Source organism: Panicum hallii, chromosome 9, assembly GCF_002211085.1.
Source record: "Panicum hallii strain FIL2 chromosome 9, PHallii_v3.1, whole genome shotgun sequence".
Classification (NCBI taxonomy): domain Eukaryota; kingdom Viridiplantae; phylum Streptophyta; class Magnoliopsida; order Poales; family Poaceae; genus Panicum; species Panicum hallii.
This window is the reverse complement of record NC_038050.1, coordinates 12,707,994-12,723,250: the sequence shown is the minus strand read 5'-3', so window position 1 is coordinate 12,723,250 and position 15,257 is coordinate 12,707,994. Positions and strand designations below refer to the sequence as shown.

At 43.7% G+C, this 15,257-nt stretch overlaps 2 protein-coding genes across 2 annotated transcripts; both read left to right on the top strand.

Moving 5' to 3' along the window:
• The first annotated feature begins 1,881 nt into the window (after nt 1-1,881).
• On the top strand, nt 1,882-4,885 carry LOC112875090 (calcium uniporter protein 2, mitochondrial-like). The gene is made up of 2 exons (XM_025938792.1): nt 1,882-2,488; nt 4,234-4,885. The coding sequence occupies exons 1-2, from the start codon at nt 1,997-1,999 to the stop codon at nt 4,729-4,731; spliced, it is 990 nt and encodes a 329-aa protein (XP_025794577.1). The 5' UTR covers nt 1,882-1,996; the 3' UTR covers nt 4,732-4,885.
• Nucleotides 4,886-6,790: 1,905 nt separating this feature from the next.
• Nucleotides 6,791-12,762, top strand: LOC112874849 (phosphatidylinositol 4-phosphate 5-kinase 9). Its single transcript, XM_025938408.1, has 10 exons — nt 6,791-6,998; nt 7,133-7,202; nt 7,975-9,280; nt 9,896-10,063; nt 10,285-10,450; nt 10,584-10,694; nt 10,772-10,959; nt 11,054-11,211; nt 11,677-11,839; nt 11,975-12,762. The coding sequence occupies exons 3-10, from the start codon at nt 8,034-8,036 to the stop codon at nt 12,240-12,242; spliced, it is 2,469 nt and encodes an 822-aa protein (XP_025794193.1). The 5' UTR covers nt 6,791-6,998; nt 7,133-7,202; nt 7,975-8,033; the 3' UTR covers nt 12,243-12,762.
• The last annotated feature ends 2,495 nt before the right edge of the window (nt 12,763-15,257 follow it).

Below are 15,257 nucleotides of genomic sequence, written 5' to 3'. Positions count from 1 at the left end.
GTTTAAGAATAGCTCCGGCTCCTCTGGTGGAGCGGTTTTTCTAGTGGAGCTGAAAACGTTTTGAAAAATATTTGGCAAAACGGCTTCAACCTGCTTTTCATGAAGGGATTGAAGAGAAGAAACCGGTTGAAGTAATATTTTGTAGCTTCACCACCACAATGTAAACTGTTTTGAGTTTCACCAACACCAACTACACGGAGCCACTCCAAAACCATCTATTTGATAGGGCTTCCGTCGGAGTCAGCTTTGGAGCCTTTTTAAAGCCCTGCCAGGGCTCTAAGTCTTAAGCCTCTTGATGTCTTTCTTCTAATCCATGATGTCGTACCAGAACATTGCTTACATGCTTCAACTAAATCACTCACTCAATGATGAATTGAGTTGTTTTGAATTTTTCGTCGCTTTTTCATCACGTAGCTGTTCGTGGCCAGGACTCCCCGGTCGCGCGGGTAAGGAGACTTAGTTTATCATCCACATTCACACACCTCATCTCGCGCTGGTGATCCAATCCGATCATCCAAACCTTTTGCGTATGAATGCCAACTTATAAAATTTAAAACTTATATGGGACCCCGGCCCGTAGGCATCTTATCGTGTACCGTCACGCACGTAGTTAACTCCTTTTCGTTTTGCCACGTCACCGGTTTGGCAGCAGCGTGGGAGCCGCTGGCTCGTTTCGTTTGTACGCCGATGATCCACGTGGGCTCACTCGCCTGCTGCCGAACTAATTTCTATTAAAAAAGAAACACGTCATCCACATGATGAAATTCCGTCGCCCCCCGACCGCAAGCTAATGGTACGAAGCAGCGCATCGCCAGAACGTCTCTCTCCGAAGCACGGTACGTCTCCAACCAATAGCACTCGCGATACACGTTTTGATGGCCATGACACTTGTGGAACGTGCCAGCACCGCCTTGAGCTCGACATTTTTTAGTTTGGTTTTCAAATGACACGCCTCAAATAATCGAAACCTGTGGAACGGCCTTACCAGCAATAGGCAGTAGTAGTACCCCTGACTTGAAAAATAGATATCGTATCAGAATACGTGTCATCAAACTTTCAAAGAGACAATTTTACTAGCAAAATATTTTTTTTATAATGAAAAATAGATGCCATACCAGAATATGTGTCAGCATCAAACTCTGAGAGAGAAGTTTTTTATTAGAAAACTACAATTTGTTGTAACAAATAGGTAGCATAATAGAATGCTCCCTCTGGTCTCTAAGTGCATTCCTAGCCATGCATGTGGACAATTACTTAACCAGGTGCATAGTTAGAAGTTCACGTATGTTTGGACAAAGGGAGTGTGTCATCGAACTTTAAAAGTGAAATTTTTACTATAAAACAATAGTTTGTTATTTTGCAGGAACAAAATCTATAGTTTCGCTAAAACAAAATAAAATCGTAGTACCAAAATCATCGTGTATTTAAAAGATTATGTTCAAATGTATTTCAGAGCAACTGTGATGAAAAAAATACAGCAAACTTTTCTACAATTTTGTAGGCGGGTATTTATATGGCCGAAACGATTGGGTAGATGATCGAGCTGGCTCCTAAAGGGCAGGACCAAAATTTCCGTAGGGATCCGATGAGTCACCAGCTGCTTCTTTAACCAGCTGCTTCTCTGGTCAGCTAGCCACCAGCTGGGTTCTCAGTAAATTTGAGCTGTGCCAAACACGGCCGATGCGTCCCGCGAGGTCGGAACGCGAGCTTGCTGGACCCGTTCGGCGGACCGGGCCAAAGCCGTCGCCAACGGCTCACGCCGTGTGTCCCGTCCTTGTCCGTGTCACCACCGTCGCGTGGGCGAGCCCGTTCCCTCGCGGCGCGGAGTCTTACGCCATGGGGAGCGGCGGTATAAATGGCCTCCATCCCCCACCTCCCTCGAATCCACCCGAGCTCCATTGATTGCGTAGAGCCCGTTGTGCGTTCTCATCCATCCTCCCATCCAATCGGAGTTTGCAAGAGAGATAGAGCGAGAGGCTAGACCCGTTAAGCAGCAATGGCGGCCGTGCTGAGGAGAGCCGTGGCGCAGCGCTTCGCGTCGGCGGCGTCGCCGTCGCCGGCGGCGTTCGGGCTCCGGCGGTTCCTGCAGGAGCAGCCGGCGTTCCGGCCCGCCGTGCCGCCCGACCGCTTCATGCCCCTGGCCGACCGGATCCGGGACCTCGGGGTCGGCGTCGCCTTCCCGCGGATCAACCTCGACGGCCTCGTCCCGCCCGCAGCGCCGGCCAGGCGGGAGGCGGACGCGGCGCGGGACTTGCCGCCGGCGAGCCTCACGGTGGAGGAGGCGCGGAAGGTGCTGCGCGCCACGCAGATGGAGGCGGCGCGCGCCCGGATTCGGGCGTCCGGCGCCGGCGCCGTGCCGTACGCCGAGTTCCTGCGCCTCTGCTGCGACGCCGCCGGGCCGGACGCCGGGCCCTCCGTCGCGCGCGCGCTCGACGAGTCCGGATCCGTCATCGTGCTCGGCAAGACCGTCTTCCTCAGGCCCGATATGGTACGATCCTCACCCCCATCTTCTCTGTTCCTCATTTCAATTTATCAGCTTAATGTTGCTTGATTCGTCTCCAAATTCTCTCTTGTCTAGTTTTTGCTTTGCAGTTAGGATCTCTTAAAGAGAAAAGTAACGTTGGTTTCTTCTCTCTTGTGTGCTGTTAATTTCTTTCCGGGTGACCGGGTAGAGATTTGATTTTGGAAACCACAGAGATCTGATGAGACTTTTCGCGTGTTTTTTCTATGTTTCCCAACAGGAAAAGATTGAAAGAAAGGGCGGTGTTCTAAAACGATAGTAAGAGATGTTGACACCCAAAGTTTGGGGAATTTTACTCCGCTCCAAGATGGGAGTTTTTCTTCTCTCAAAACCAGAACCAAGAAAAAAAATCTAATTTTATCCCTCTGTCTAAATCAGAGAGGGTAGAATCCGATGAGAAAAAGAAAGACTAATTTTGATTCTTGACCTCCGGTGAATGAACATGAGGAGGATTCACCTGGCCCACTTTTTGGGCACTTTTTTTTTGGAAAACAAATTACTAATATTTTTTCAACAACTTGTCTACTAGAAAATTTACAGTACAGTAATGCCATTTGTAGCAATAGCATCATGTGCCACATCACATACCAGTGGTGGAGGAGGATTGAATTGACGCACCTTTAAAAATTGCTTACATAGAGAAAAGCTGTAGTTGGCTGGTAAACATATATGCTCAATTACTTCTTTGCGGGTATATTTGCTGGTTTGCCCTTTGTGGCAGTTGTGGCACCAGCCAACCATGTGGTGTCCATGTCGCTAGTTTGTTGTGGTAGAGTTGCAAGTTCTTTTTGTTAGAATGCAAACAACAAAAAGGTAGTTTTCATTACATGTGGAAGAATATATGGGAAGTAAAAGAACTAGGAGAGTTCTATTTTTTTTAACAGCCGATAGATGTAGCTGCTCTTTTCATCTTTACTGTTTGAGATTCTTACATGTTAACTTCATCAGATAAATCACGTTGATATAGTTGCTATTACCCCTTCGTGTTTGTGAATATTGTAGCTTATGACACCAATTTTTTTTCCTTTTTCCCCTCCCCGAATGCCTTAGGGTTTCCATCCATTTGATTAATAGGAGACTAATGGAGGGCTAACAAGTTATGGCTAATCTACTTTTTTATGTTATGGGTGAGCCAAACAAAGTTTGGTGAACACTCACATGGCATGTGAGCTAGATTAGGTCATATACTCGTAGCATTCGTGGGCAGCACTAGTAGTACCTTTTGCTCTGTTTAATCTTGATCTAGCTGTGGTTGGTGGCTACATAATAGACAATTTGACAATTTGCCCTCATGGTAGTGGTGTTGGAACATTTCAAAGATAGTTTTGGAAAACCTTTTACACGCTTTAGTGATTCAGCTGCATTATTTGTATTACATTCTACAGTAAGTGTGTCCAGGATATGTTCCATTCCAAGTAAACAATCTTATCTTGCACAGTCCAGATCCTGGCGGGCATGGCATTGTTTTCTTGAAGCAACCTGATGCTATTTTACTTTTGAAAACATATCTGCATTCATGTTGACAACATGAAGCACATGTATTTCTTGACTACTGCAGAGCATTTGGAAGTTGAGGCACTTTTCATTTGGCCTTCATTGATGCAATCTTCTCTTATCAGCATTGCTCTTTCTTTGATGGATCTCCCTTGAAAAGAAGAGCAGCCAAGTAAATCGTGGAAATGTTTTTGTGTTCTGTTTCATGACAACTGCAGGTTGTCAAGGCCATCGAGAAGGCCATTCCCGTCCGTGAAACGCTGCCCATCGCCCAGAACGACCCGGCCAGAGAGGAGCTGAAGGCCATGGAGGCGCAGAAGGTGGACATTGACCGCGCCGCGGCATCCCAGGTGCGCCGGGAGCTGTGGTGCGGGCTGGCTTACCTGGTGGTCCAGACGGCCGGGTTCATGCGGCTCACCTTCTGGGAGCTCTCCTGGGACGTGATGGAGCCCATCTGCTTCTACGTGACGTCCATGTACTTCATGGCCGGCTACGCCTTCTTCCTCCGGACCAAGAAAGAGCCCTCGTTTGAGGGCTTCTTCGAGAGCCGGTTCGCGGCCAAGCAGAAGCGGCTGATGCAGGCCCGTGGCTTTGACCTCCGCCGGTACGACGAGCTCCGGCGAGCCTGCGGCCTCCCGCCGGTGCTCCAGGCCCGGACCCCATGCTCGACGGTGACGCCGTCGGCGAAGGAGGGCGGACACTGCCATTGCCATTGATCCTGTTCGTTCCATTCGTTGCTTTTTTTTTTCATGCCCATTTGGTGGGGATGATTCGTGTACCCTGTGATGCGCGGATGCAAAAGCATACTGCTCAAATTGAGGCGATGACGAGCCAGATTTAAAGTTGAAACATGTGTCCTGATTGGGTGCTCATTGGCGCGAAACGACAGTGACTGACTCCAAACCAGAAAAGTTAGTTCTTCCAGCAAGGGTTGGTGAGTTAGGTAACGTGAATTTGCTCGAGCAAGATATCAGATCTTTTTTAATCTCCAAGGACGCGATGTATTCGTGGACGGCGCAGACCAAAACCATACGGCCACACCTAATTAAAATCAAACTGGTGGCTTAATTTTACCCATAAATCTACCCAAGTAATCTATCCTCTTGCCGGCCCAGGGAAAGATTATCTGGAGGCTCAACGATTGCGACCGTGGTGGACACTAATCTGTCATCACTACCTGCTCTGCTGCCCAGATGACGCTTCGTGTTCGTCCAGGGATATGAAAATGATTCTGAGACAGGCCAGGATGACGTTTCGTTTCGTTCCGTCCATGGGATATGATTCTGAAAAAGATCGGATGGGCCTGCAAAATTTTCTAGGGACATGGGCGGCAGCACATATGCTAGCTGGTCACCCGTCGTCCGTGTAACCCCAAAGCCGCCTTTCACTATCCTTTTGCTTTTCAACATGGTTATTTCTTTTTTTGCCAGCCGAAAGGGAATTCGCAACGGCCCCGTCGACCAAGAGCAGCGAATAAAATAGCTCATAGATTAGCATCCGATGCCAAACCATGCGATCCACAGCTATTGTTAGTAATAATCTACTGTGTTCGAGAAAGAAAAAAAAAATCTAGGGCACATCCGAGACTGTCCAGTGGAGCAGGCGCTTCAATCTGTGAACTGGGACCATTATCGATCTCATTTGCAATTCCTGTACTCTGCATTTGAAATGAAAGAATTTATAAAAAAACACTCTAAATTTATGAAAAATTAAGCATGGACGTGACGTGTCACTTGAAGCATCGAAGGCAGTGGCTAGTAGGTCACTTACTAATAACGCATATTGTGTCATATTGTAGACCAGACACAACGGTAGCCTACACTATGGTAGAAGGAAGGCGTTAGGCTAATCCCAATTTATCGTATCATATTTTTAATATCATGCTATATAAATATGAAAGTATAATACATACAATGTTTACTATCTTAGTATTGTTTCTAGTCTTGAATATCGAGTCCGGTGCAGCTTCCTTCTCTCCCCTAGTCAAAATAAAATTTTCTTTTCTCGCCGTCGCCAAAAAAATATGTGCAACACTTGTATTTTGTGTGCACAATAGTATGCACTAGACTAGCCTAAGGACATTGTGGTGCCGAGAGGATCTCGAGATGGACACTTTTGCCAGTGGCACGCACACGGAGTAATTTGTGGTAAAAAATTTGTTGTAATTGGACAATATATATGGATCAATCATGTGATGCTTTTAGCAAGGTTGTATCACAACATTTCGTAGATGATATGTAGCACATGTCGAAAACTGCTTCCTAAAGTTAAGGTCCATATCCATATCACCATCAGTAGGTTTACTATCGTTGCCGCTGGAAAGAGCAGCCGCTAAAAAGTAGACTTTTATCATCTCACAAGGGAGTAGATTCATCGTACACTCATCAGATTCATATGTATGGAATTTATTGTGTTGCTATGATCTCATCGAAGTAGAACATATCTGATGTCTTAATATGGTTGATGAAATGAACTGACAGCTTGAATCCTTTGTAGTTTGAACTCTAACTTAGACTAATTACCGTAGTTGCATACTTGGCAATTTTGAGGTAACATACTCCCACGTAATATATGTACTATAGAAGATTATATGATAATTGATAATTTGAATCGAGAAACAAAGTTTAGAAGGTTAATTTCATTGCAGGGTACTGTAATTTTTAAAGGGTATAAGACTCGGAGTAAAGTTGAGAGGTTTTGTGTAAAAAAAAAGTTGAGAGGGTTCGTGTCAAAAAAAAAAGGTTGAGCGGGTTATTTGGACTTCTTCTAAAGTCAAACACACAGCGCCCCACCGCCAGCCGTGGTCCTCACTATCCTCCGCCCCTGGTCGGCTTGGCCCTCTTCACCTCCGGCGGGAATCGCTCCCCTCTCTCGAGAATCGTTCTCCTCCATCAGAGCGAGTCTACGCGCAGCGCCTCCTTCTCCGGCCGGATCCCCATCGATTCTGGGCGCGCGCCGTCCTCCGTCTTCTCGTCGTTTTTCGGTGCGCACAACGCGATTCGTGGATCCGGCGGCCGGATCTGCGCCGTCCGCAGCACCGGCTTCTCCCCTCCCCCTGCTTCTGGGCGAGGCCGTGCGGCTCCTCTCCGTACTCATCTCTTCTTCCTCTGTCTGCAGGTCTGCGAGGTAGTGCCTGTAAGAAGGCACCTCCATCTCCTCCGTCGAGCTCCCCTTCCGAAGCGGTGAGGTAAGCCTGTCCATTCTCCGCCTCTCTTAGGCTTCTGTAGGTGTAACTCTGAAAACAAACCTCGCAGTTTTGGCGATCAGAACGATGAAAAACTACAATGATCATGTATGTACTTCCGCTCACTAAACTAGACATGTTAGTGTTGCTTTCTTTTAAAAAGAAGGGGGGAAAGAACTATATTAATAATTCTTAGACTCTGATCGCGTCGTGTGTTCTTTTCTAATATAATATACTTGATTTAGGATGTGTAAGACATGGTTAGGCTGAGCTTTGTAGAGCACGCGTAAGGTTAGAGATAGTTTTGGGCCTTTTTTTTCTTTCGTACATGAATTTGATATGTATCTTTCAATTTCCAATTGCAATTTATCCTTTGTTAAAATATTTATAAAAGATTTTCCGCAAATCTTTATAAAATTAAAGAAGGGCGCATGGAAGGGTACAGTGAACAGTCTTACCCTACTGAAGGAACAATAGGAAGCACCTTAACTCGGATTGGTTACGTTGTCATGGCAGCACTGGCGATGGAATTTTGAATAGAAAACCGTGTTTTCAACTCCAATTACTAGCACATAGTTCCTATGGAAATGAAGTGAAGAATAATGCAGACCAAATTTGTTTCCCTCTCAATCATGCGTTTCTTGGCAACAAGTGAAAAAGAAAAGGCCACTGGTTTGTATAAAATAATGACTAAAAGTTGAATGTTCATATCCTGGTTACTTCTAGTGCCTCTTGTAAACAGTATGGCTTACGTATCTCATCCAACCTTTCACAGGTAGTGATTTGGGTATTACCTTCCTGATTTTTGTGGACCGGTCCTCCTAGGGGTTATGCATGACAGCCCCTGTGGATCTTCCAAATGAGCTAGAAGGGGTCTCCCATTCTGCAAGGGTTGAGCTATTCCGAGACTCTAGCAGCAACATTGCAAAGGAGGTGTTGGCCAGTTTGGGAAATGACCAAGATTCAAATGCTGCCGTAACAAATCCTGGCTTCAGAGTTGGAGAGATCAGGTTTCTTAATGGAGATATTTATTCCGGCACATTATTGGGGAACACACCAGAGGGCTCAGGCCGGTACCTCTGGTCAGATGGTTGCATCTATGAAGGTGAGTGGAGGAGAGGTATGAGACATGGGCAGGGGAAGACACGATGGCCATCTGGAGCCACCTATGAGGGCGAGTATTCTGGTGGATACATATATGGTGAAGGCACCTATACTGGACTGGATAAAATCATCTACAGGGGAAGATGGAAGTTGAATCGTAAGCATGGGCTTGGATGTCAGACATATCCAAATGGAAACATGTTTGAAGGTTCGTGGATTCAGGGAGAAATACAAGGTCATGGGAAGTACACATGGGCAAATGAGGGCACTTATGTTGGCAATATGAAAAGTGGCAAGATGTCAGGGAAAGGAACTCTTACATGGAAAAATGGGGACTCGTATGAAGGTAACTGGTTAGATGGCATGATGCACGGGTATGGAATCTATACATGGAACGAATGCGGGTATTATGTTGGAACATGGACGAGGGGCCTGAAGGATGGTAAAGGTACATTCTATCCGAAAGGTTGCAGAGTTCCTGTTAACGATGAGCTGTATATCAATAATCTAAGAAACCGAGGTGTACTGCCTGATATTAGAAGACAGAATCATAATTCACGCATACTTCAATCTGCCTCAGTTGACATGGGGAACATGAAGGTCGGCATGACTAGGCAATCTTCAGATGTTTCGTACAAAAGGAATTCAACTGATCAGCCTCTGAAGAATGTGTCTTTGGAAAGACGGTGGAGTCTTGAGGTGGCTATTGAAAAGTTCATTGGCCATGAATCAAGTGAAAGTTCTGGTCTAGAAAGCTTGGAAAATTTGAGTGATTCTCGTTTGCCTATACTGGAAAGGGAGTACATGCAAGGTGTTCTAATCAGTGAGGTGGTACTTGAAAGAAGTTTTTCAGACTCCTCAAAGAAGGGAAAACGCCGCCAGAAGAAAATGGTGAGGGACACTAAAAGGCCTGGAGAGACAATAATTAAGGGACACAGAAGCTATGATTTAATGCTCAGTCTGCAGCTTGGAATCAGGTAGCATCTGAAATCCTGGTTTTTGTTTGCATTCCTTTTCTTCTGTTCATTGTTTGTTCAGCTATTAGAAGGGCGGGCCTGGCACAGTGGTAGAGTCTCTCCACTTGTGTCCTGGAGGTCCTGGGTTCAAACCAGCCTCTTTGCGAATTTCGCAAGGGTAAGGCTGCTAGAAATTCCCTTCCCCAGACCCCACCTTGTGTAGTTGCAGCACTGGGTATGCCCTTTTTTTCATTGTTTGTTCAGCTATTACTGGCCTAGCTACTCCCTGCAGCTTAACGTTCTTGCTTAAAATAATCTTCTTGCAACTATATGGTGAAAATCATGGCATAGAGGTAACAGGTTCCTAGTCATCTGGCTCGTGGAACTAATCATCTTGTGTTAAAAAAATATGCTTGGTTTCATTTAGCTTCTAAAAGATAATGGTGTAAGGTTTGGTGGTTGATGTGCTTGCACCAGCAAGTAGTGGTTACCAGCTCCTAGCTTGCAATATGTGCTTTTGTTTCTGTTAGGAACTGCTAGCTCCTGCAACATACATTTTTTTAATTGATTCCAGAGCATGATGTTTACAGATCTTTTAAGTATATTTTGAAATAGGCAATGTTTTGTTGTGCCTAGGTACACAGTTGGAAAGATTACACCAATTCAAAAACGTGAAGTTCGTGCTTCAGATTTTGGACCAAGAGCAAGTTTCTGGATGAACTTCCCAAAAGAAGGATCTCGCCTTACTCCTTCACATTCAGCAGAAGATTTCAAATGGAAGGACTACTGTCCCATGGTTTTCAGGTTCGTTTTACTGACAATCATGCTAATATGCGCATCTGAACAATGATGATGTCCTTATCAGCTGCAGATTCAAGTGATATTTAGATTCTGCACATTTAGCTAACACAATATTCGTTGTTAGGATCCCTTGACATATTTTTGTGTTGTTTCTCCTGACTTATAATCTTCTTTCTGTCCCAGACTCAATACATTTAAAACACGATGCCGATCCACTTTTGTAGGAATTTGAGAGAGATGTTCAAGATTGATGCTGCAGACTATATGATCTCCATATGCGGAAATTCTGCTCTTAGGGAACTATCTTCTCCTGGAAAGAGCGGAAGTGTCTTTTTCTTGTCACAGGATGATAGATTCATGATTAAGACTCTCCGAAAATCTGAAGTGCAGGTTCATATATTTAGACTACAGAGATTGTATTTCCTAGCTTTCATGATTCTTTGGGTAGTTCATGCATATACTGTAGGACCATTTTCCTAGGAAGCTGAAATTGAACATTTCATGATTCTATATTATCCTGTAGGTTCTTTTACGAATGCTTCCAAACTATTATCATCATGTCCGTACTTATGAGAACACCCTCATTACTAAGTTTTTTGGCCTCCACAGGGTGAAACCTTCTAGTGGTCAAAAGGTAATCTAAGTTTCTTTATATTAGTTCCCCCCTTCCTTTTTAATGTAATGATCATTCTTAATATTTGCAAATTGCAGTTCCGGTTTGTTGTAATGGGAAACATGTTTTGCACTGAATTGAGAATTCACCGGAGATTTGACTTGAAAGGCTCATCTTTAGGGCGCTCTACTGACAAAATTGAAATTGATGAAAACACAACTCTGAAGGATTTGGATCTTAACTATTCCTTTTATCTTGAACCTTCCTGGCGTGAGGCTCTACTTAAGTGAGCATACTTTCTCTAGAAATCAGCCTTCTTATGTGTTCTGTTATGTGTTGCATTATACTTATCTCAAATTAAACTGTTGATTATTCTTCAGTCAGATTGAAACAGACAGCGAATTTTTGAGAACCCAGCGGATAATGGATTATAGCCTACTGCTTGGTGTCCATTATAGAGCACCCCAGCACTTGCGGACACGTGCATCCTATCGCCGGAGCATGGCGGCAGATAGATTGACTGTTGTTTCGGAAGTAGGTAAGGACGCACCTGACACTTTCCATAAGATGTTGCTCCCTACAATATCTGTTGCACATCTACATGAGTGTAAGGAAAAAGACACATGGATTGGTTTTCGACATGTGAAGTATATCTACTCTTTGTGCCCAGCTAGAGCCTGTAGTTGCCAAACTCTTGACTATTTTTAATTGATTTTTTTGTTTAAAAGGAACTTGAATTATGCAATCATCCCAACATCCAAAGTTACCTGGAAATCCTGTGTGTTAGTCCTTAACTGTCTTAATTTCCAAATCATGTTTTGAGTTAGGCAGCCTCAAGTTATCTTCAAGCTATATTAGGTGAGATGCACAATTCTTTCTTATAGTTGCTATTGGTCTGCAACGCCTCTTTTGTTGCTTTAACTTGTTCATCACATGCAATTCCATGTTCAGTTCTTTTCAAGATTGATGCGCTAATTTTCATTGTCAATAATGGTTTGCACAGATGCTCAGGAAGATGATGCCTTGAACTACCCAGAAGGATTAGTCTTGGTTCAAAGCAGTGGCGAGAACAGTGTTGTTGTTGGTCCTCACATAAGAGGCAGCCGTTTGCGTGCATCAGCTGCTGGGTTTGGGGAAGTAGATCTACTGCTGCCTGGTACAGCCAGGTAAGATAGAGATTTCTGTGAATTGTTTGTAGTTCAAATATTCTGAGTGACTTGCTTAAATTATGTTGCACTGCTTGTAGTTTCAAATGTGGAGAATTACTACTGCTGTTTTTAACTTCCTTTTATGTTTGTCAGGCTTCAGATCCAGCTAGGAGTTAACATGCCTGCAAGGGCAGAGCAAATCCCTAAGGAAGACGAAAGCAAACCATTTGGCGAGGTGTACGATGTTGTCCTCTACCTGGGCATCATTGACATATTGCAAGAGTACAACATGACAAAGAAAATCGAGCATGCTGTCAAGTCCATGCAGTATGACTCAGTCTCGATCTCAGCCGTGGACCCCCAGTTCTACTCGGAGCGTTTCTTGAAGTTCATCCAGACTGTCTTCCCTGAAAATTCATAGCTCATCAACCATTTAATTGTTGAAAGATGCCCACTTGCTGCCTTTTTGTTAGTGATGATATGTTATCAGGTCCCCAAGGCAGTTCATGTGCTCGAAATTGGGGCTTGCAAGCATCACGACAGCATTACACCCTCCTCAGCGTGCCTGTTCCTCTTGGATGAACTGGCAAGAAGAATGGCCAACAAGATGAGATTCGTCAGGGCAACTCTGCAGACGCAAACAGATCTCTGTCTTGGCCCGAGCCCCAGGGGTCAGCAGGCTGTTATCAGACCCTAGCATTCATATGTGTGATCTGTACATACTGAGCACCTGTGCATCATTTCATCATGTGGTGCATTGCTCGACTATTTTTTTTTTGGAGTGCTCGACCTTGTTTGAGGTCTGAGATTTACTTGCTGGAACCGACTAACAATGCTGGAACCGAGTAAAGATTTATTTGCTCAGCTGTAATTAAAATTACACAGGAGCTCTGGTAGTTCATGTTTATAGATTAATAAAACTTAAAAGCATTGTTAGTCTGCCTGCCAAATTTGAATTCAAAATGGCTAATGATCACTGCTAGAATGTTGTGATACTGTTTAGCTAGGCCTAAAACTTATGAACCTACTTTTGTAGCTTCACTGCCATGTTCGTCATGTTCGAACTACTGTGCTCATGTGACCGCAGGGTCAGCAGGGGTCAAGGGAACGTCGCTGCCTGGCGCAGATGCTACTGGAGCGGCCGGCTGGCTGGCTGGGGGACGCCGTGAGTGTGAGCCCGTCCTCCCTGACCGCGTAGTCGGCCGCTCTTGCTCTTCTTACACAGATTGATTAGAGCTTTTTTTCCCCCCAAGACATAAGACAATGTAGATGTAGACACTCGTATACACGCAAATATACTTTTATCTCTATAAGTACCTTCAAGAAACTTAAACCGACAGATTGTCAGGATTAACAAAATTAGACATCTTGGTACGTCGACTACCACTAAATGAATAACGGCGGTTAAATTTTAGAATAAATTTAAAAAATATGAGCATCCGTGCTAAATTGAGGACTCGAAACCAATCAGCTACGCTAAATTCGCAGTTCGGAAATGCTTTGGCCCGAGCGGACATATGTGCCAGGCTACCACAGTAAACAACCGCAGGAAATAGGCGCTCAATAATAAGCACCAAACATGAACATTTTTTTTTGCTACTTTTCACGTCCGTTTGTTCCACTTCACCTGCTACTACGGCTACCTAGTTCTCTTTCATCGTCTTTGGTGCAGCCTGCAACCTGCTGCTCCTTTCTGCCAAGATCTCTCTCCAATTCCACATTGGTACTCCTTTCTCTCTCTTTGTTGCTTCACCTTTGGTGGATCTAGGCGTCTCTCTCACTCTAAACGAGGATAATGGAAGTTTCATGTCTTTCCGCCACGACTGGAGGATGAAAGCACTAGTGAATGTTGCAATGCTTGATTTGAGATGTTACAACAGAGGATTTATGATGTTGCAACTTGCATTAGATGATTTTAGATGTTCCAACATTTTTTTATTTTCGTTGTTACAATAGGTGAATTAGCATGTTGCAATGGTCGATTTGGAATTCTGCCACTTGACATGTGATCTTGCATGATGTTTAGGGAGATGATGAAAATACAAATCATTTCGTGTGATATGAGACATGTTTTATAAGATTTTGCTGCTTGACATGTTGGGTGGAGTAGGGTATTCGTTAAGAGCACTTAGCTTGAACTTGAGCGCTCAGACGAAGACGGTAATCGTTTGAACATTGCACGTAACATGAGCTAATGTTCAATGGGAAAATTTTCTAACTACTGTCGGATGGTTGTAGATGTGTCGTGCCCAGACGTCGGACGTCCGGGCGCTAGTAACTCCGTTCACAATTAGAGTCCGTACTTGTTCATCCTCCTCGTATCGAACTTGATTTAGTAAATTTGGTACACATAGATTAGTTGTCCATGTTAGGCGCTAATTACCATGATAGAATATTGATTCTAAAGCCAACTAGAAACTAGAAACTTTTTGTAGCTTACCTTTTATGGCAAAGTATCATAAGATCAACTGTGGACATGACAAGTATTTTTTAGAAAAAGAAGACAAGTTTAATTTTTCAAAACTTGGTTTTAGGTGAATTTCCACTTTTTTAAATAAATGGGTCAATATTTTACTCAATATGCATCCTTGTCGATGCTTCTCTCACTATTTTACATTTGTTACTCTAAATATTGGTATGAAAATAAGATCATTATTATTAATTATATTCATACATTTGCATAAGAGGTATTAATAGGTTTTTCTCGTGTCGTTACCTAAGAAATCAATGATGGTACAATATATTCTGTTACTAGTTAGGAAGGCACTAACCTCTATTTTCTTACCCATCTGCCGTAGCTTCTCCCATTCTCACTACCGGCAATGCACTACAGTCGTTTCTATAATTATTTGAGATTTGTTTCGGTACTTTGGAGGAACCAGAGGTTCCACCTCTCTAAAAAAATTAGAGCCGTTCATCTCTAGAACCTGTTTTTTCTTCTAATAAATCTGCTTTTTCCTCTAATATTATTTTGATTTTTGGGGGCATAATTTTTCTTTCCCTCTGTAAAGATGACTAATAAACTATTTTTGGATGTGTGTTTCTAATTTTGTAGCATTGATAGACGATTAGCTTTTGAACATTGGTAAATAGAATCCTAAAATTGTATGTCAATAAATTTCTCTTTTGTTTGATGTTAGCGATCGTGCCTAAGCATATTTTTCATTACAAGAAGAGGTTTGATGTCTAATTCTATTTGCGTGGTAGGTTCTACAGTAAGTTCTATCAATACCTATGCGCGTGGAATATGGAAATGATATTGGAATACTTTGATATTTACGTGTCCTGTTCGCTTAGCTTGACTCGCTAATGGTTCCATATATCGTGGCTCCGTGCGTGTGTAATTGCGCGCTTCGACTAATAGCCAACGTGTAACACGAGAGAAGGGAGGCAAGGGTAGGAGCAAACTCCCTGATATAACAGGAGAAAAAACATG